This window comes from Dermacentor silvarum, chromosome 1 (assembly GCF_013339745.2).
Source record: "Dermacentor silvarum isolate Dsil-2018 chromosome 1, BIME_Dsil_1.4, whole genome shotgun sequence".
NCBI lineage: Eukaryota > Metazoa > Arthropoda > Arachnida > Ixodida > Ixodidae > Dermacentor > Dermacentor silvarum.
The window spans coordinates 259,033,609-259,055,826 of record NC_051154.1 but is presented as its reverse complement, the minus strand read 5'-3'; the positions used below and the strand labels follow the sequence as shown (position 1 = coordinate 259,055,826).

Below are 22,218 nucleotides of genomic sequence, written 5' to 3'. Positions count from 1 at the left end.
TTCTTTCCTGATTTCCTTTTTTCCTTAGAGGTAGTTAGTCATAGCAGGTTTTTTTCCATTGCCGCCAACCATAACCTTGTCTCAGCCTCCCTCACTTGGCGTTTGACGTTCTTTGTTGCCGTGTTGCTGGCCACACCGGTCGCATATTTGCTGGTAAGCTTCCTAGTTCTTTTCCTCCACTGTGAGTCAATGTTCTGCCTGTACAAATACCTGAACACCCTCCTTGCACCCCATCTACTTTCTTCTACTTTCCTCAGTTGTTCTTCAAAATCAATTTTACTCTGAGCCTCCTTTACTTCAAAATTTGTCCAGCCCATATCACCCTGCACAGCTCCATTAGTAGTCTTCCCGTGGGTGCCCAACGCGAGGCGTCCCACTGACCTTTGGTTGCCATCGAGTCCTGATTGTACCCCTGACTTCAAGCAAACAACCACATTTCCAAATGTAAGCCCTTGAACCATTACACCTTTCCACATACCCCGGAGCACCTCGTACTTACTGTATCCTTATAGCGCCCTGTGTTTCATTATGGCCGCATTTCTCTTCCCTTTTGCTGTTGTTGTTTTCTCCTGTGTCTCCAGATACCTATCGCCTTCGTTTATCCATATACCAAGGTATTTGTATTCTTTTATCCCAGGTATTTCCTGGCCCTGAATCAACACTGTCTGTTCACTGTTTTCATTGAATACCATAAAACCTGATTTTTAAAGCTAAATTTTAATCCTAACTTCTCACATTCTTCTCCAGAGATATCAGCCAGACTTTGCATATCACTTTGCTTGTTAGCAAGCAACACAATGTCGTCCGCATAAAATAAACCTGGCAGCTGCGGCTCAACTATTGTGCCGGGTTCTTTGTATGAGAGGTTAAGCCCGATATTAATTCCTTCTAGCGGTCTTTTCATCCTTACCACGCACATCACAAACAGCAGCGGGGATAAAGGGCAACCCTGTCTAAGTCCCTGGTTGACATCAACTTTATCCTCGCTCGTCATCCCTTCCCATTCAACGCAAACAGCAATTTCTCGGTAAATCTCTCTCATTAGCTGTATACAGTTGTTGCCTATACCTTCCCGTTCCAGAATATTCCACAAAATGTTGCGATCTACGTCGTCATACGCTCCGGTAATGTTTTGAAAAGTCACATATAGCGGTCTCCTTTTTTTTCTGGATATTTCAATACACTGAGTAAGGACAAATAAGTTATCATCCAGCCGCCTACCGATTCTGAAACCATTCTGAAGTTCTCCCAATATGTCATTATTCTCTGCCCGTGCTTGCAGCTTCAATTTAATCGCCTGCATTGCTAACCTGTATATTGCCGGTGTATATCTTCCAGTTCCTCTAGTGGCCATCATCGTGACGCAGGCACGAAAACACTGTTTTTCACAAATGACTAATGCCATTGCCGACGACGTGAAGTTCATGAGAGGAAATAGTCTTTCTCGCAGGGCCGCGCATCACGTATGGAGTAGTACATGTTACTGAGTGCCGCATTTTCTGTTCAAAAGTTCTTCTTCTTTTTATTTCTGGGGTTTTACGTGCCAAAACCAGTTCTGATTATGAGGCACGCCGTAGTGGAGGGCTCTGGATTAATTTTGACCACCTGGGGTTCTTTAACGTGCACTACTGTTCAAAAGTTTTCAAAGCTTGAACAATGTATATACTAACCCCAATGCGTGTATATTTCTTGCTACAAATAAAGATTTTTTTTATTTGATTTGAATGACAGCTTGCGGAAATTGTTTCTTTTTTTTTTTGCACTGCATGAAATGTGCGCGAGTTTGAGGAAAAGTGAAATGCGCCAAGCTTGGCCGGGAAAAAAAATCACTCTTGTTTAATCGGGCTGTGGGCTGGTCAAGCTGCATGTGAGCAGCTTTTTGCCCTCCGTCCTCCCAGCTAATATCTATGATGGCAAGTATTATTATTGTTATTATTATTATTATTATTATTATTATTATTATTATTATTATTATTATTATTATTATTATTATTATTATTATTATTATTATTTCTTTTACTACGTATACGTGCGCCAGCACCCAGACCTCACGGTTGTTCCTGGGCACGACAAATAAATGATTGATTGATTGATTGATTGATTATTATTATTATCCTATATTTACTGGACTGAGCGCTCAGTGTTAGTGCCTGTAGATAAGACATCTCCAGCATCTCATTAAAGCATGTTTCTTTCTCTCTCTATGTATATGAGAAAATTTTAGTGCGCTTATGCTCGTTTATGTATTGTGCTTCTAATATTTTATTCTTTCTTGTCGTTTCTTGTTGTTACTTGAGAAAAAAATTTGCATTTTGGCATAGCTGGCTCTCACGTATCCTATACCTTCCCATGTTCTTGCATCTAAATAAAGAAGGTCAGTGCGCTAGCAATCATTGAAAAAACGTCCACTGACATACTAAGAAGAGTTTGTGCAGTCATCTTACGTTCGAGAAGTGCAGTAGCGCTTTAGTGACCTCGTGTGCGCGAAGCAGAATTCAGCAGTGGCTATATATTTACGCTAAGAACTTGACTTTCATTCGTTCAGATAGCGTGTCTCGAAAGCTCAAACTGATTTGAAGTTTGTGGGATTTGGGTATCTATATAATCACTTTCGTCTAGTAAATTAGATAATCTGATGCCTACTAGGGCACGTAGGGCAACGAAAAAGGTGTCAACATGTAGCTTGCAATAAAAAAGACGCAAAAGTTAGCGTAGAGGTCTGTAGGGCGCAGTAATAATGTGTAATTAGTGAAAAAGACCTAAATCAAACACAGATGTGTGGGTTCAAACTGCGCAAGCCTAAAACCAGAATTAGAAGTGTCACTTTACTAAACAAGAAATGTGGGCCGATCCCTCAGATTGTGCCATATAAAATTAAAATAAAAAATGAAAGGTTAAGTCAAGGGCTCGAAGCGAGAGTCAGTTGGTACTAAAGCAGGGTAAGGTGACATAGGCGATGGTAAGGTGACTCAACAGCTGCTGACATCAAAGAAAGAAAAAACACAAACTTTTACCGGCAGCCTCTCTTCCCTCCCGAAAAACAAAACTTGAAAGACATTGAACAACACATGGCACGCTAATGCACCCCGGAAGACCTTTACTTTGTCTTGCTTCTATGTAAACCTCTGTCGATTCGCCTTTTTTCCCGTAGTAACAGTTGCGAGAGCATAATTACATCTAGTAGAAGCGCAGATAAGAACCTGTCCAAGCCAAGGAACGCCCATCAGCGCAATAGCCGCGTGTTTTTTTCTTTCCTGTCTTTCTTGCAGGTGATGACGCAAACAAGTCGCTTATTCTGCTCCAGTTGGAATCTTTTTTCTTTCTCTCTATTTGTGACTAAATTCACGAAATTTGTTGAGCGCATTGGACGATGAACTACTTGTGTCACTGCTAAAATTTTGAGTTTTAGTATAAGGCACAGAATAGTGTTCCTCTGTTTGCTGTCGCGGCCTTGTCTACTATAACTACACAGTGAATGCCAGACTGGCCGCATCGGCAAGCTGAACCCTAATATTTAGAATTTTTACATTATGCGTTCATCTCCATCATAATTTTAATATTCAAATAATCGTTTGTGCACTTCAGGCTTGAATATTTGCATCCGGTGGTCATTCTTCTTGCAGCGTTGCACATTTGGTAAGAAAGTACACATATGTTTCGTAATACTCAGTGCTTGCCAATTTTGTTTATAAGCGTCTTTACAACATAAATAAAACAGAACTTTGACAATAGCACGACAGAAGGCAAGACGGTAACATGCCTGTCTTTATATGCCGTTGCGAATGCTGCTTTCTTAAGCCTCAAGTTTTTCTAGCTATGTATTCAATTGATCATTCCCTTCCTGTCTTGTTAAATTACTTATGAGGTATGCCGTTCCAAGGTAACACATAGGCACTGTGACAAATTGTTCTAAAGAGCTACGGATTAACATTCACACCCTGCGGTTAGTAGTTTGCACCTAACTCTGGTAGATTCACGATTTTGCTTTTCGGCCTTTCACCTCCATATAAATACACCCGCCGAGAGCGGTAATTGAACCCGCGACCTTGTGATTAGCAGCAGAACGCTACAGCCACTGTGCCACCGCGCCATGTAAGATGGGTGCATTAATCTATCTATTATTTCTACTACCTGTGCCAGGTCTTTGTATTCTGCTCAGCATTGGGCAGAATACGAAGTGCACTGCACTGTTTTATTTATTATCGCAGACAAATATATAAAAGCCCCATTCAATTCCCCGGAAAAAAAATTCAGTAATGAAAAAAAAATACCGGAGATGCACATTTACATCCACGCAGCACTCGATATGAAAGGTCACCAAAGACCATCAAATCCAGTGCACTCTGCGGAGAACTTCAGCAAGACACTTAAGTTTTCCTCCGATTATATTCATGGCGGTGATTACTTCTTGCGCAGCTCGGAAAATTCCGAAACAGCGTTTACGAACTGAGGATCCCGCTGCTCTACCTGGGCGTATGCACGCTCAACAACTGCAACCAGAAGGAGCTTCAGGAGCTGATCAGAGCAGGTACGTCTCTGCACCTGCGAGCACGCCAATTGCGCATATACAGCAGATATAGGTAAGCGACGCAATGCTGGTAAATTTCAGTGAATCAATGTGTTTTGCCGGTAAGGGTTCCGCAACAGCATCCAAGAAATCACCGCCACTTGCTTCATAAGTTCATGATCATTAGGGCGCCATTTTTGTGGCATTCACTCAGTGCGCCTCTGGCTTCCTTACCACTAATGTGTACCGTGAGCACACACAATAGTCACGTAGCCATAGGCTGCAATTTATGACGCAACCATGCTATCGAGTAACAGCTCGATCATTTTCTTAGCAATAAGAAAAAGAAAGACAGCAAAGAAGGGCATCCATATACAGAAAATGGCCCCACTTCGAGACTATCAAGTGCAGTCTTCGAATGCGGATTTTGCAGCCTCGTGTTCGTCACTTCTTCACCTTGACTTTATTGATGTTGTTGGTGTTGTTGATGGGCAGGAGAATGACGATAGTGGGAAATCACGTGAAATTCACATAGCAGTTCTTTTTTGTATCATGATCTGGACGCAAGACAACACACAGGAACATGAGCTATCATGTAAAGTTCTTGCAGTCTGTTTCTATTCCATTTTGCCACTAGCCCTCCACGATTTGTCATAATTTTTCGGGCCACCGCCACTTCGACTGTCTGTCATGCGACGTCACGAAAACCGCGAAAACTCCGTCTCTGATATGACGTGTACACACTGACTATTCGTTATTAGGCCGAACAAAAGAAAATTAAATATTTAGATTCTACGCTTTTTCGGCATTAGCCCTCCGCTGTTGGTCAAAAATTTGTTGGCTGCCGCCACTTCGCCAGTCTGTCACGAGACGTCACAAAACCATCAATACTCAATCCGTCGAAGTGGTGCGTATGCACTACAGATGCACTAATAGCCGAACAAAACTGATTTTTTAATAGCCTGAGACTGCCCCGTTCAGAAATGAATAAAAGATGGCTGCCTGCCGATTAATCTGGCACTGGCTACTGGGAGCTACCTGGAAAAATTAATTTCTATTCGTATAACCAAAATTTTGGTGTGGCAGCAGAACGTTTCTGAGCCCTTTCGACCACTTATATGACATCGTTCGGCCAACTTTTCTTCCTTGGGGATCTGTTGTAGTGGCATTTTTATCCTACCGTTGCAAGCCACCGCGATTTTCGACCACCCGCGTACCTCAAGCTAAGCAAGGAGAAGCGGACCAATCGCAGATGCCTGCACCACACTCCTTACCCAGTTATCTAGTTTCACTACACTAGCTCGGACGCCCCGAAACTCGCTCCGCTTCTTTGTGCGACTCACCTCTTGTCAGTCAGTTAAATGAGAAAAACCAGCTAACGAAGGCAATGCTATTTCCTTTCAAAGCAGACAAAAATGACTTCCTATAAACGAGGAGAACGTTGGATGGGTCTGTTGAAACAATCCTGCTGGTCACCACCTGATGCTTGCATCGGCGGTTACGTAAATCTGACGGCAAGAGATTGGAACAAAATTAGGACGGAATAGTATTTCATTATACAGCCCATGGACACTGACTACAAATAGTTGTCAAAATGCTTTATCGTGAAAGATCTCACCAACAACCATCAACTAAGCAACTCTACTTCCGCTTGTTTTAATTCTTCAAGCACTTTTAATCGCGAGGGAAACTACAGTTTCGCCACAGTAGCGTTTGTCCAAATGAGCTGCTTCTAACTTGAGGTTCCGTTCATGCGAAAACGGGGCAGTCCACAGCACGCAGCAAGCAGTCAGATTAGTATAGCATCGTATTAGCTAGGCGAAGTCAACAGCTGCTATGGTTATATGAAAAACCACAAGCTTCCAATCAAAAGATTTTCGCTAATGACTCCCAGTTCTCCTAAAACTATACAACGCATTGACGCACAGCGTGACCAAAGCTTGTCTGAATTGCCAAGTGGCCGATTTGGTCACCAGTGTTCGCGATAAAAAGTACAGGCCAGCGGCTCAGTGACACCAAGGTCGCCTGGCAATGTTGCATGCGCGCTCCATGCACTCGTAGCCAACAAATCTCGAACCCATTATGCACCGCTCGGCAACGCTGTCGCAGTCCGCAGCCGGCCTCGCAACCACTCTAGGAAAGTATGATTCACAGTGTACGCAGACAGTGTGGATATCAGAATATCATTGGCATCTTTTCGTAGCTGCGTTCACAAAGGTCCGCAAAGACACTGATTTATTTCAATTTATTTCATTTCATTCCATTTATTTCTTAAGGTTCCCAATACGCATTAGTATTGGTGCACTTGTGTTACACAAAGAACAGAAAACAGAAAACAAAACAGAAGACCTCTAAGGACCGTGGTACAAAATGCAACAGAAATTGAATTAAATAAATACAGGAGTCAGATAAACAGCATATACAAGATCTGAAAATATCAAGATCATAGCGCAAGCTATTTTATTGTGTTACAAGATGTGTTACAGCGTGATGTGCAAGCTGAATTCACATAGAAAATGCTGCGAATACGCAAGTTTGGGCGAGGCACGCAGAACGTCACAGCCGACAGTAACTGCGGACAGGAGAAGTCGTTGGGAATTACCAAATGCAAAAGTAAGTTCTCATGATATTTTCGCCTTATTTCTTAGGGTCTAATATTAGACAGGCGCAGTACACGCCCATAGGCACAAAACACACAGCGTCCCAGAAATCGATCGTACAGGATGCGAATCAAACGACACTGAACACATCCAATTTAGATTCGGGAATAATTTTAAAAAATAAATTGACCAGGGTGTAAAATACCGAATACTGTGCTCCACAAAAGGAAACGTCGACACACCAAAAGACGCATCGCATTCTGTCACCTTCCTCACATATATTATGTCATACTGTTGCCTCTTGCCAACATATAATTTTTAAACAATTGCGACGATTAATCTCGCGTATACTTGTAAGATTTCGTGGCTCATAACGACTTGTTACCTTCCAAGCCGTTTTTCAGTGCCACGAATTCATCATGTTAGTATTCATAAATAACAACTGCGGAATAGAGACGGAACTCAGAAGCTAGCATACTTATAAATATCGCGTAAATGTTATATTTATGGTTCAAGGCGATTGAGGTCAATCGCTTATAGAGTGCCAACTCAGTTCTCATTTTGCCGGTTTTCAATCTAGTCCTTCCCCTGCGGCCTCTCTCTCCCCCCTAAGCATTCCCTCTTTACAGCGAAAGCTGTATATGGCTTGGCGAAACAAAAAACCGCTCGTCCTATGTTTCGCTAAACATCTCCATTGGCTGCGCCGTCAGTTACGTCGTTCTCTACGTCGCACCCAAGCGCGCGCGCCATTGGCAGCGCCGTTAGTGACGTCCGAACGCGTTCCCGCCATTGCCACGTTGACGCTGTTCTGCCCGCAACGCCGTCTCGTCGGCTCGCCGTTGTCGCATGCGTTCGATATCTCGAGTTAGCTCGACGTCGTGGTTAGCAGCATCCGCCCGCCAATTGCGCTTGCATTCCACTAGAAACACAAGCATGCAACCAATAATTGAGAAACGCTTCAATACAGCCTCGGGATTAACCCACTGCTAAACACCGGGGCCGCACGTTTCATCTTCGCTGGTTAACCATCTGTACAGAGTGCTTGGGTGTTTTTTTTTTTCACTTTAGCTCGCCGTCATTTAGAGAAAGTTTTAGCTCGGATTAAACTCCCACTTCTCCATTCAAACGCATGGGAAACGCAAGAATGCTCTTATAAGAGACGTGCTCAAATTAATAAGAAGTTTCCTCCGAAGTGAATTTCGCAAATTTTCATTGATCTGCTCTTCTTTCAGTGCTTCCTCCTTCAATGGATGTCACGATATCGAATTGCGTAACGTCTTTGCCTCCCACCTTGACAAAAGGGCAGATTGCTATTTTGTAAGTATGTGCAGGTGGTAGTGTCAAACTTTGCGAAATAACTACTCTACCTAAAAGAAATCATATGAACTGTTTAGCTTCACCCTGTCTTTACTACCCCTTTCTTTTTATTTTGCAGATCGTTTCTTGGCATTTTGGTGCTGTTGCTTGTGGTTGGAACACTTCTGGATATATGCATCCCTGCAGGACAGGATATTAAAGGAAAGAACGAGAGTAAGTTCGCGCACTGAATTTATAAAAAAATTGTAGTGGCCACTGATCTCCGCCTTCATACAGAACCATAATCTCAGACAGTTACTGAAGGCCAGCCGGAAAAGAAGGACGTTAGCAGCATCCGCCCGCCAGTACCATGTTTCGACAATGCTACAATGAAATATCTGCTTTTTCCTTCCACACTCCCGTGTTAGGAATGAAATGCATCTATTGTTCACTATTTCTACACAACACATGACATTAACTGCGACTGATTCCTTCACAAAGGCTCAAAAGAAATGAATTCACAGTGAATTAGTTGTGATTCTCTTGATGGGACTGTCGAGAAACAGTTCGAAGACATTCTAAAGTGTCGTTAGGTGACGAAGGCCCGTGACAATAAAGCATTGCAGCGAAATCAATTTCGCTCATGGATTCTTTCGAGCGGATGATAACGCACGATCTGAGCGATGTGAGCTCGTTGACGTTTGCAAGGCAGAGAACGATTTGCTTTTGAGCTAGCGCCTAGTTTGTGGCACGGCAAACTCGGCATTTAACGCGGACAGAGCAGAAGACGGTGTTGTCCGTATTCTTTCTGCGCTCCTGTACATGTCACCCGCTCGATTCGTCGTGCAACGAAACTTAATTTGCATATATGTGACGACTTCATCACCAGCGACACGTCACAGCGTCAGACCCGCTCACAGCGTCAGACCCGGAGTACGCTTGGAGTACCACGACGTTTAGGTTTTCTGGCATGTTCGTCACGAGCGTACTGCGCTTCTTAAGAAGCGGCAATGGGCGTATTCATGCGTTAGTGCGCTTTGTTTAGGCTGCATCCCAAGTGAACGCGCCGCCGTAGTGAGCAAGTTCGGCGAGTGAAAACATCGTTCAGTATACAGAGGGAAATAAAATACTTCGTTGTTACCCTGCGATAAACATATAACCATCTTGTGTAGGGTCCTTCTGAGTGCCTTTAAACGTATTGCTTCGGGGGTGCCTCACCAACAAATGTTTACGACGAACGTTCCAGCTAATTTCTATGCCAGTGCCGAGTAATAACGATTTCCTCTGTGTCGAAGGTGCTCTTGCAAACATTTCGGTGTCAATGGCAATATCGTGGTTCAAAAAGGTACAAAGGCCTTGCGGGAACACTTTTAGGTTAGTTTTAGGCATTCCTGAACGTTTACTAAAATGTGCCGCAAGTTCAGGAATTTGTGATATACAAAAAATCGCAGCAGCCTTTTTCGATTAAAATTGAATTGCATTACCCTCATGCTTTTTTTTTATTATTCTCAGCGCTCCATTGGGGTAATGCGATGCTCACCCACGCACTTCGCGTTCTCAATCAACTGGACATACCGAGCTTAAAAATTTCCTGTACAGACTGTTTTGTTTTGTTTTTAAGCTTGTAGCTGCATAAAAAAACTCGGAAACAACTAAAATCTCCCTAATAACTGTATGTTAAAAGAAACACAGCACTTAATCGCTTTGTGGAACACATGATACTGAAGGAGAGGAAATTGAAAGGCGTAAAATTAAACTGTACCTGAGGACACGCTCGCAACTCCTCTGTATTGCAAAGCAGTGCTCCTAAGCATGAGGACCAGCGCTAGCATAGATTTATATTCGCACTCAATCGGATGAGTTCAACAGCACCAGCCGGAAAACTCATAACGCTAACTTAATTGAAAACTCACAAACGCTACTTTTCATAAACCTACATCGCAATCTTCGAAGTCCTTCTGATCAGTTATACCAATTTCGAGGACAACATAATTCCCAAGTCTTTCATTGCATAGATTTAAGAAAAAGGGCAAAAAAGGTCATTGGAATGTACCTTTGGCTCAAGTCATGTGACATGAATGCATAGTTAAGATGTAGTACAACGTTTAAAAAACGTACCATTTGTACATAAGTAAAGTGCACGTATCATGGCAATACTAATTATTTGACTAAATAAGAAATTACAACCTGCATCCCACCTATTTAATTTACTTTTGTTGATGTCTTTGCTATCAACGTGCTGTCGAGTGTGGTTCAATATTTGTTTCCTCGCTCCCGTTTTCAGACTCACTTCTGTCTGCTTTGAAGTCATTTTCTGTAGCGTCGAATACGAACATGATGCTTCATGTCGCTAAAGACAAGAACTCCGAGGCCTACAGGATGCGCTTTCTACACGGCATCCGCTTCTTCAGTATCGTCTGGGTTATAGCAGGACACAGCTATGGTGCGACTTCGCATGTGTGGTGTGAGTAAGTTTGGGCATTCTTCCCGATTGGAAATTCCGCCAGATGCCCAGATTAACACAAGCACAGTAAAACGGTATTCCTATTCTTTCATCGTGTCGTCGAGCACATACCCATAGATGGGTTTACACAAGCACATGCATTCATGATGTTGGTGTGGTGTACAAAGGAATGACTAGAGAAATCTGATGGCACCAAGCATCATTGCCGTTATTCACCGCTGAATGTTTCATTTAGCACAACCACTTGTATACAGCACATTAGCGGCTCGTTTGTTCGAAATATATGTTGGAAAATATAGCCATTTGGCGCAGGAACCAACGAGCTCCACAACCAGAAAAGTAAGACCAGGACAATGGCAAAATCACGCAAACAATCTATACTGTGATTTATAAAAGCAGCCCCCCCCCCCCCCCGCCTTTTTTTTTACGTCCATCCTTCCAACAATTTGCGCGAAGCTGAAATTGAGCCCTTTCGACATAGCGCGCTACGTCGTGCTCCAATCCTTCGAGTTGCGTGCCACTGCTCAATCTTGACTGGAACGTTCATTCACTGACACAATAGATTACCGAAATCAGAGTATGCACATCAAAGAAGATTCCCTGGTATCGCTTGAGAACCAATAAACAAGATGCAATAAAATGTTTCTTTTCTCTCAAAGTATGCAGGCAACCATGGAAATTTGGTAGTGTGTGCTCTAAGAAGAGATAAAATGCTGCCAACTTAATTTGCTGGAGCAACTAGATGTAACATATTTAGCTTCACTTTCGAGACTGCTCGAAACTCCCCCATGTTTACCCACGAAGCACATGCACTTTGGTTAGACAAGAACACAGCAAATGCCCTTCAACATGCATCGCGAAAGCTCCGAAGGGATGAAATGTGAGACAAGTCTTATATTCTTTTTAATTATGCCTGAAACATGGGAAGCTGAAACAGAAAAAGCCGGCTATCACAAGATTACAGTTAGCAAAAACAAAAAAAGAAAGAAAACCTAATGAGGATAGAGAACACTCCCGTATCATCGAGTTGCAGCACAGCAATTGTTGTTAGAACGTAGGCGGCAATTCTTGTGCGCAGAACAAGCGAACTAATTATCTTGTATTTTATGTTGCTCATGGTCGAAAATGAATAACATTTGGCTTTCGGATTGCCAGTATTTCCAATGCATGAACTTATGCCCCAGCCACCTAGCAACAGTACTTGCGTTTCTATAGCGTTAAACACGGTGGGCTTCTAGACGGTAAAAGTAAACATGCACAATCGCCAATGACAGCTTCCTGTGCTAAAATAGTCAGATTGCCGATTACCTGACAGGAAACCTTGTCAAAATTTTGAGCAGAGTAATCTGGGGAGTTGCATTTAACCTATTTATTTTTCGAGCAAGCCAGGCTATGCGTATTCTAAAGACAGTCAATCGCTAGGCGCGTCACACACTGCTCAGACTTTATCGGTATATGCTGCTAGTGTTTTTATGATAAAGCCAGCAAGTTCAACTGAGGCATTAGACTGTTAATTTCACAACTATAGTTGTGAAATTTATGATCTAATAATCTAGGCTAAACTTGATGACTTTACGCCCCACATGAATGTTGTTTCCATGCCTACCTTCTGTCTTAGTGTGTGCGCGTTCGTTGGTGTAACAGGTATGTTCAATGCACATCTTTCATGCGCGTTAAAATTGTGCACAGAATTTAAAAAAAAACATGCGCAAGAAACCATCGAAGATGATTGTCACAGTCATGCAGTGATAGCTTCCTTGTGTAACCTACTTCATATCTGTATGCTGTCCGTGAATTACGAAACTTTATGGGCACATCAGCAGACATACGAAATGGCAATCTCGCTGCCAACTACAATGTCAAATGGTACCACGATACATTATAGTTTGTTGTAATCACATAACCCCAGTTGAAACCCTGTAGCAATCCAAATTATCCCTAGTATCCTGGCTGCAACTTCCCATCAAGCAACAGCGCTCGATGGTGCAAGCTCTATGACAAATTAAATGCACATTTAAAATTGTTAGTTCATACCCTTGTCACGGTGGCACATATATTCTGGGACAATAACCAAAAAATAAGCACCTACCCAGTGGAACCTTCCCAGTTACCAAAGTTGCCTAAGGACCAGCTTGCGGTCAGCAGCAAGATGTCTATTCGGGAACATACAGTGGCCGTAGTTGTCAATATATATCCACAACACGTTTTTAATGTGTTTGCATTCTTAGGGTACTTCACAAACAATCCGGCCGGTAACTCTCTGTTTCTGTCTCCAACCGTTTTCCCGCCTACTTGGGTAGTCCATGGTCGAATGGGTAGCGCATCGGGCTTCTGTGCTTAGGGAACAGGGTTCGAAATCAACCGTCGTACAAACTTGAACCCCTTGAACCACTGATGCCGACTTAGAGCACTGGCTATGTGCCACTCGGTCTTTGCTGGTCATCAATGAGCTTCTTCGATGCCAACTTGGGTGACTGGGAATGTGACGCTCTACAATGACAAAAAAGAAGCCTTTGAATTTCTCCGATCGATCCTGGGTGGAACCTAACCAACGCCACAAAGGTTCCTCAAGGACAGCAACCCGACGCTTTAGCACGCTGCGCCACAAATGCACGCGGTAGGTGCCGCTTTTCAATGAACGCCTTTTGGGGCAATGCTTTAGCGAGCTGCTCCGTGAATGCATTGAGTATGTGCCACTCTTCAATGAACCTATAGCCAACTTGGGTTACTGAGCGCCACTGGGTGTCGGGCAAGCGAGGGAACAATTCCCGGCCTTACCACGCACCGACGCGCCGCGCTTCTCGTCTCGGAGTCTACACGCGGACTACTCGGCAGCGTCACTAGATGGCGCAGCGTGCACAGAAAGGAGCGCGAGAGGGGAGTCTGGCTGCCGCATGACGCGTTTCTCAGCGTTCGCACGCACCGGCGTGCCTTGCATTTCAGATGCCGCGCGCGGGCTTCGTTTTGTCGCATTTAAACGCATTATCGTCGACAGTCATCATGAGATGAGTTCTGCCAATTTTTTTTGTGCGAGATCGGACGAAGTTCATCCGAAGTAGGTGAAGTAGCTAAAGAACGCAAGCGCTTTAATATATATATGGTTTGGGAACAATGGCTGCTCTAAAACACTTCCAATACCGTCCTACTAGAATTACACAATGCACATCCTTGTGATTATGATATCCTCCATAAACTTCAGCATTTCTCTATTTCTCTCTAGCACGCATGGCGAACTTGGTTAAATATGCTGATGAATGGCACAGCATGATTGCAACAGCCGGATTTATAAGCGTCGACAGTTTCTTCTTTCTCAGGTGGGTAGTGGAGCGCTTCTGGTCTTGATTTCTTGTTGTCTGTCAAAATAGCACCTTAGAGAAATTTCATATAAGGTTTTACGTGGAAAAATCGAGATACGACTATATAAAGAATAGGGCATAAATGACCCATATGGTCATTTGGTCATTCATATGGTCATTCACACCATAACCATATGGTCATTCACATACATAACCATATATGATCATATCTGCCCAAGTATTCATATGGCGATTATCACAATAAGCCTCATATGACCTGTATTTGGGTGTCTGCCGTATACATAAATATGGCAGACACCAGTATATACCACGCGTCTTCATGAAATTATATATATATATATATATATATATATATATATATATATATATATCAAATACAAATATTATAACTAGGATAAGGTGTCACTGAGAAAATTGTAGAGCAACATAAAAAACTCCTGATACAGCTTTCTGTTGTTCAATACGTGCAACACAAAATGTTTTCCCGAACGTAGAAAGAAGCTCGTGAATACACGCAAAGTGCCTCGAGCGGCTAGTCGCTGTTCTGCCTGGCGGTCCTTCTGGACAATAGATGCCTCACTGACAGGCGTGCAGCTGTGGAGTGCTGTTCACGCTTCATCGTTTCTCGAGGCCGGGGAGTGTCACCGTCACCCAGGACTAATGGAGGAGCAGTTAGACCCCAGACTGTAATGAGAAATAAGCCTCGTGCGTCGCTAGAACCGCAACGTCGCTTTGGTATATTTCTGTGAAGCAACGGCATCCGCCCGTTCTACGACGGGACTCAGCAGTAGCTTCCGCGAAGACCAGTCTTCTGATTGACAAGCTGACCGTCATGGAGAGGTCACTGATTCTCCCGAAGTGCCAATGTCAAGTAGTTCTGTGGGAACAGCTTCGACGTTTGGTTCCCAAGGTGCCACCCATTGCCTGGTATATGCGGGGCGATTGAGCAACATTGGAGGCGGAGGCCGGCGAAACGGCGCCATATGATTGGTGGGATATTGCGAACGGTCGACGACTGTGATTGGCCTAGGAGAACCACAGTGAAATCCCTCGAGGAGAGAAAGGGTAAAATGAACTGATAAAAAGCGGGGCTTGAATGTTGTGTAGGGCTCGGAGATTTAAACGCTCGGACATGCAAATACGAGTACTTTAGCATGTAGTTGGTCCCAATATATTGGAGCCTTTCGTGTAATATACGATGTACATTTGTATATAAAACCCTTTTCTGATCTGTCGGGACCTCTCCTTCTCCTGATACCTGGCATGGCATCATCCATGGAACCTTCGTGGTCGCTCGGACCCTCGCACTTCGCAACATCGAGCGGCAATTTTGCCTATATTCGCGGCCTTCTTTCACGCTCGGAAAGCACTTACACCCTGTATATACAGTATAACGACGACTACCTTGGAGTAAGGAAAACACATCTCGAAGGCCATGCTTTTGTGTACTGTAAGCGCTAGAAGCGATTGTGAGAACCACAAGTACGTCACAGCGCCCATGTTTTGAACATATATATATATATATATATATATATATATATATATATATATATATAGAGAGAGAGAGAGAGAGAGAGAGAGGGTGTAAGTGTTTTGCAAGCGTGAAAGAAGCCCACGAATATACGCAAAATTGCCGCGCGACTAGCCGCTCGAGGCACTTTGCGTGTATTCACGGGCTTCTTTCTATGCTCGGAAAAACACTTTTCAGTGGCACGTATTGAGCAACAGAAAGCTGTATAGGGAGTTTTTCGTGTGGCTCTACAATTTTCTCAGTAACATTTTAAACTAATTATAATATTTGACAGGTTGAATAAATAATTAAGACGAATTATGTCATTAGGCGGAATGCCAAAAATAATCGGAGTATCGATCTCCAAGCAGCGGCAAACAACCTTACTTTGGTTCGGTGCAGATACGTAGCATATGCGTATTTTTATATCTTGGTGCATTACACTTGGGACACCCTATATATATATATATATATATATATATATATATATATATATATATATATAATTTGTTATATCTGAGCTGTTGCCCCGTATTAGCAAGCTTATGTCATTTCTCTAGAAGGGTATTTCTAATTCATGATGCCACCTGTTTTTCGGAATTATATGGACATAGTGTGGTATATACATATTACACGGTAAACGAATACCACGAGGTATTTTGCGTCTGCATTTATTTAATTCGCCAGGAGTGTCCTGTTGATACCGTAGCGTACATGCATGGATAGATGGAAGCAACGAAAGCGTTGTTACGATACCTCAAGTCGACAGGTCTTGGTGACCATCTGTAGACTTGGTGCGAAGCTTCAAATGTGCGCGAAACCGTGCTCTCTTTATCTCCTTTCTCTCTCTTTTCATCCCTATACTCCCTTCCCCCAGTACAGGGTAGCAAACCGGACGTGCGTCTCGTTAACCTCCCTGCCTTTCCTCTCTTCTCTATCTCTCTCTCTCTCTTCATCGTGGCCTTTTGACTTCGATGTGGCTTTTCCGCCTGCTGCAAGAGAAGGGAAAAACAAAATCACCCGCATAAATTCACATCCACAGAGTATGTAAACGGCATGCATATCTGAAAATAATTTCAACACAGATGGATAACAGCTCGCCAATTCTAAGCGCTCATACGTTTTAGAGCGTAGCTCTTAGGCGCCCGTTCCTGCCGCAAGCGTTGCCGTCAGCGTCCCGCGTAACCGAGTGAACGAGCACAGCGAAGGATGAAATAGCGAACGGGGAGCGCAGCGGGGCATGATAGACGGCGATAGCGAAGAGAGCGCGAGGAGGAATGTGGATGAGGAGGTTATAGTGAAAGCATGAAGCGGAAAGCAGAGGAGGAGAGTATAGCGAAAGGGTGAGGAGAAAAGCAGAGCGCCGCACGAGACTACGAGCGCATCCACCGATACCATATACGGAAATAAAGTGCTTGCGTGTACATTGGACCCACTGCGCATGCGCTACTTCGCCCGCGAACCGCCGCTAGAGAATGCGCATGAGAACGCGTTCCGCGTGAGACACGCGTTCCCGTGTTCAAGCTTTCTTTCTGAGCAACGAGCGACGCAACCGGTGGAATTTAAACCACCTGAAGCTGAAATTTCGCATTAGGAAGCATCGTAATCGTCGGTGACTTTTTTTTTTCGACGCCGTGGTGGCTAGCATGTTCTCTTCGTATATGTAGTATTCGGGAATAGACATTTGTGTTTCTCCTAAAGTAAATGGAATTAATCACTATTGCCTTGAGACAAAAGAGCGCCATTTGCAGCCATTGTAGTGAACAGAGTGGATCGAAATGTGGCTTTCTTGAAACCTCCGAAGCCATTTATTTCGTGTATCCCTCGTCTCTTATTTTATCCTCCGACTCTGCCCCACCGAAGATCGGTCACACGGCATATTTATGCAGTATTCTCCACAATATTTGCCACTTGTATTTCCACTTTTGGCCCGCAGAAACCAGCCCAGCATTTCATTCTGATGTAACGACAGAAAAACGCTGAATGCATGCACCACAAAGAAGTAATCCACTGCACAAGAAAGGGTAGCCACTGAGTGCCCTGTGCACGACACTACAAAAGTCCTTGCGGAGGACGCAAGAACAGCCGGATTCGAAGCCGTTGTCGATCGCTTTCTCGAGTGCGAGAAGGAGAGAGAGAAAGGTAACGCGGGAAACACCGCTAGAAAAGTTAAACAAGGAGGCCCGCGCTGGCCCGGGTGTGACTATTGTATTGCCATAGCAATTACATGGACCCTCCAATCTAATTTTCTCCGTCGTCGTCGCCATCGGCAACGGCGTCGTCGCGAGGTTCCGTATTGACCCTTTTCGCGGAGCAGTTTGTTTTAGAAAAACGAGATGGCGCTCACGGCGGCGCGCCATACCTCTCCTCAGCGACCACGCACGAATACGAAACCATTACCGCTTCTACCTTGCTTCTGTGCGATCAGCTGTCGGAAATGCAACTGAGTTTTCGCTAACGCACTGTGCTCCAATCATGCTACATTGAATCATGTGGATTGAAGACGTGTGCAATAGTTGGCTGCAAAAATAGTGACTGGCATGTTAAGGAATAGAATGAATCTGTGTGGCCAAGTTCGCGAACCGCTGCTGCAACTGTCCGAACGTGTTACCGGCACTTCGTGATGTACGGCTTTCCTCGCGGATACAGGAAATTTGCTCATCTGCCAGCCTTGTATCGCTAACCTTCAAAGAAAGGGCTTCATCCCCAGAACGTCGGCAAGAGTGAGTACCACTAGCTAAACAATGACAAAGGGAGTAGCGCCGCTTCCTGTCATAGTTAAGTTTCGCGCACGTTATCTATGCACATCTGTCCCAAATGGCAGGAAAACTTACGCCCACTCTATCGCCGACGTATCAAGAATGAGTGAGTGGGCGCACACTTTAATATATGCGCACTGTATACGCACAATAAATGACGGACAACACCTATGGCGCACGAATGGTCGAAGCTGAATGTTTCGTGACGGTCCGCAAGAGTAAGCGAGTTACTAGCTGTAATATATATTTGGCTACAAGGTATTACAATGTACAAAACAGCTACGTTTTAAGATTTGTGCGCAGCAAGGACAAATGTATTGGAACTGAGCACACCCGCGAGCGATTAGGCAAAAATAATCAGATAGTGGCCGTACCGAGGATCTTCACTGAGTCAGAAACTGACAAGCCACTGCTTCAAAATAGTTTGCCGAATAAAGAACAAAGAGCAAAACGCACTAATCCTGACTGAATTCATAATCGGAAAGCTTGGATAGCTTGGAATACATATTTAGCCCCGCTTTTAGACCAAGCAGCAATATGCTGCTTGCGCGGTTTGGACGTATCTTAATCAGCTCCGAAAGCGCTTTTTGCATGTTCTCTGAAGCTGTGATCAAAACTTCGTGTCGTCCACCTAGTCACCGTCTACGATATCTCGGAAAACAGAGGCTTTCTAAGCCGCGCCGGCGTCATACACTTCCATAGTAAACAAGGAGGCTACGGAGGCAGTTGAGGCAAGCAATGGAGGCGTCACCACGTGATCAAACATGGCAGCGCCCACAAGATCGCCGCGAAAAGGGTCAATAAAGTTCGAGTGCGATAGATGTGCGCGCGATAGAAGCGGGAGGGGTGGAAAGGGGGCACCACTGGGCGCATCTCCGCTTCTACTGAGGCCGCGACTGCGCGCGCGTCCCATCTTGGAGGCAACCTGCGGTGGAATCGAAGGCGAGCCGCCAAGAGATACCTGATGGCTCCGTATGCGCTTTGTTATCGCGTGCCTAGTTCGCGTTGAAGCGAGAGGCAGCATGAAGGAGAATTCGCTACCGCTGCAGCCGCTCTTCATGTCGGCGTTTTGACAGCGCGTGTCCGCGGCAATCGAGTGAAATGTGTTCATGTTTGCCTGTCTATTCGTGACACCGTGCTTGTTAATTTAGTCAGTAAGAGAATTGTTTACAGCAGTTTATACAGCTGATCAAAACTACTAATCTGATTGTCTATATGCCACAAAAGCGCGCATAATCTAAAGAGCGCATCGAAACACCCTCTCACCCGGCGAGCAGAGAGAGAGAGGACGGCAACCCGGCTTGCGCGACGACGCTCCGACAGCCACCGTCGAAAACGCGGGAAACGCCTAGAAGACTCCCAGGCTTTGTTCATGCTACGGGATCACAACTCCGACCGAAGGTTCCGGAAGCGCCGGCGAAGGCAATGAAATCGGAAGGGGGATCAATGAATCGGAAGGGGGATCAGACCGCGCCGGCGAAGAGATGTGACCTGAAGACCGAGCGTCTGCGGAAGAATGGGATTCCCCGGCAAGCTAGCCGACGAGTTCATCGAGCGTCTGCATTTCCGGCAGAAGTTCCTCCTTCGAGATTTGCCTCAACCTACGCCGAGATCTTCCAGCTCAAGACCAGCACGGGTGAATACGATTGGACACGTTTTGTTCCTATACATTCTGTACTTTACGTGTTGAATTCTTAGTGGTTGGTAATTATTTCCAGTGTTTTGTTAATACCCATCTGAATTGTATTGTGATGTGTCTAGCCTAAGTGTGCACGTGTGTATGTAACTGCCTTGTTTGAAGAATATATTTTGTTGTGTTTTGACAACTCTGGGCTATGACTCGGTCTTTGAACCACAACCGGTGTTTGCTGGCGCACCAGAGGGCCCCTTATTAATTGTCCTTGCTTTTGTTATTTTCGGAATCCGATAAGCCGACTTTGGAATTTGGCCCGGCGTTGGCGCCTCGTTCACGGTGTGTGTGACACTATAGCTGCCTAATAATTTGCTATCCAAATCCATGCTTCGCCTTTCGGGCGAAACTGCGGAACTGCGACAAAATAAGCAAGCCGGAGATCCCCTCCACCGAGGGAGACCACACTTCGTTGGCTTGGGGGAGAGGATATGGTCAAAAAAATAAAAAAGAAAAAGAAAACGTGTGTGGTATTGTGAAATTGTTAGGGCCTGATGGTGTGTGCATTTGTTATTACGTGGTTTCGCTTTCCCTCTTCTTCTGATGGCAAACTAGACACGTGACCATGAAAGTACCTCCCGTGTTCATCAATGATATCTCTGTCTCGGTTGCAGTAAATACAATGCGATATTGCTACTTAGCCTTCCGTCCAGTGACGTCGTTCACGTACCACGGCTCAAGCAGGGACCGGAAACTCCCTATACCTCCCATAGGACGCTCGGTCCCATGCCGATACGCAGCGGCAGCGCCGCTTCCACCACTGGCGGCTGCCAGATATCCTACTGGAAATAATTCACTAGTAAAACAATGCCTCAATAACGTCACTGATGAAGTCAGAAGGTAGAGGGAGAGGGCGCGCAGCCGGGTGGAGGATGGTTGCCGCTGAAGCCCTCCTTTCCCACTTCGCATGCAAGCGGACGGTGTTCGTGCTCTCTTGTAGGTACGTTGGCCGTGCGGCGACATTGGCCAAATCGCCTAGCAGAACCGGCTGCAGTGTGTCGTGTATTAGGAAGCGCTTTCTTCCTACCAGGTCTACCTCGCAAGCTGCTATTCATTTTCAAAACCACTGGGACATTGCTCTTACGCGCCAGTGCCAAGCAATTATAATGAAGAATATATATATAGCGAAGCGTTGTTAATTACCCATATTTACGGGTAATATATTACATTTCGTCATTTCGTGAAAGTAGTCGCTTTAAAGGTCCTAATTTGCGGTTACGTTTAGGGCTACACTTCAACTAGTTCACAGATATAGTGGGGGCAGCATAGAGAAAATAACTTCCTGGTACCATCAATCGTTAATTTTGTTCATGTGTTGTGAAGTGGATCAACTAAATCTAGCCGATGTCTCGGCCAGCCAAAACTCAACACAAGTAAAAGTTGAACGCTTTTGTTTTTATTCACACATTCGGTACTGGAAAAAGGCTGACCTCCACGCAGTGCGAAAGTGACAATCTACAGAAGCAATTTTCATTCACAACGGAAATTTGTACATAATGAGTGCAAATAGATTCCAGAAGATCCAAACCAATGCGAAAATTACAAACCACCACTGCTGCGTCTTTCTTTCTTTTCTTTTTTTAACCTTGGCTGTGCATGTCGACGAAGAGTGAACAAAATGTATAGTCCAATAACACGCACTCCAACCCTTCATTACAAGTATTTCACTGGCAACAGATGGGCTGCCGTCATGACGAATGAGTCGAGCGACACTGCTTTTATGTCAGTCCACTCAGGCTTGCACAGAACTGGTTTACTCATGCAAAATGAATACCTGCTCGGAAAATAGAGTGAAATACTTGTGTTTACCCGTGGTCATTAGGAAACCTGAAAAACTTCGCAGAACTGGAATTCCCGGTGTTCGAACACCACAGAGCCGCGCAACACATGTGATGTCCAGATTTAGCCATCTTCGTCTAATGCTTGGTTGACCTTAAGTCCCCGTATAAGAAAAGTACCGCCATCCTTTGATCAATGCCACTTCTCTCTCTCCTTTATCACCGATTGGACGATGATAGCGCGCGTTTTCACTTCTTCATATTTTGTTTTTTTTTCCCGCCTCATAGCCATGTTGA

General features: G+C 44.5%; 1 protein-coding gene across 1 annotated transcript in view; it reads left to right on the top strand.

The window, feature by feature from the left end:
• Positions 1–22,218, top strand: part of LOC119437090 (nose resistant to fluoxetine protein 6-like) — a 95,290-nt gene that overhangs the window by 54,603 nt on the left and 18,469 nt on the right. The window contains exons 4-8 of the mRNA XM_037704167.2: positions 4,417–4,528; positions 8,340–8,424; positions 8,543–8,637; positions 10,688–10,867; positions 14,088–14,181. Coding sequence (XP_037560095.1) covers positions 4,417–4,528; positions 8,340–8,424; positions 8,543–8,637; positions 10,688–10,867; positions 14,088–14,181 — 566 coding nt within the window. The remainder of the gene's footprint in view (positions 1–4,416; positions 4,529–8,339; positions 8,425–8,542; positions 8,638–10,687; positions 10,868–14,087; positions 14,182–22,218) is intronic.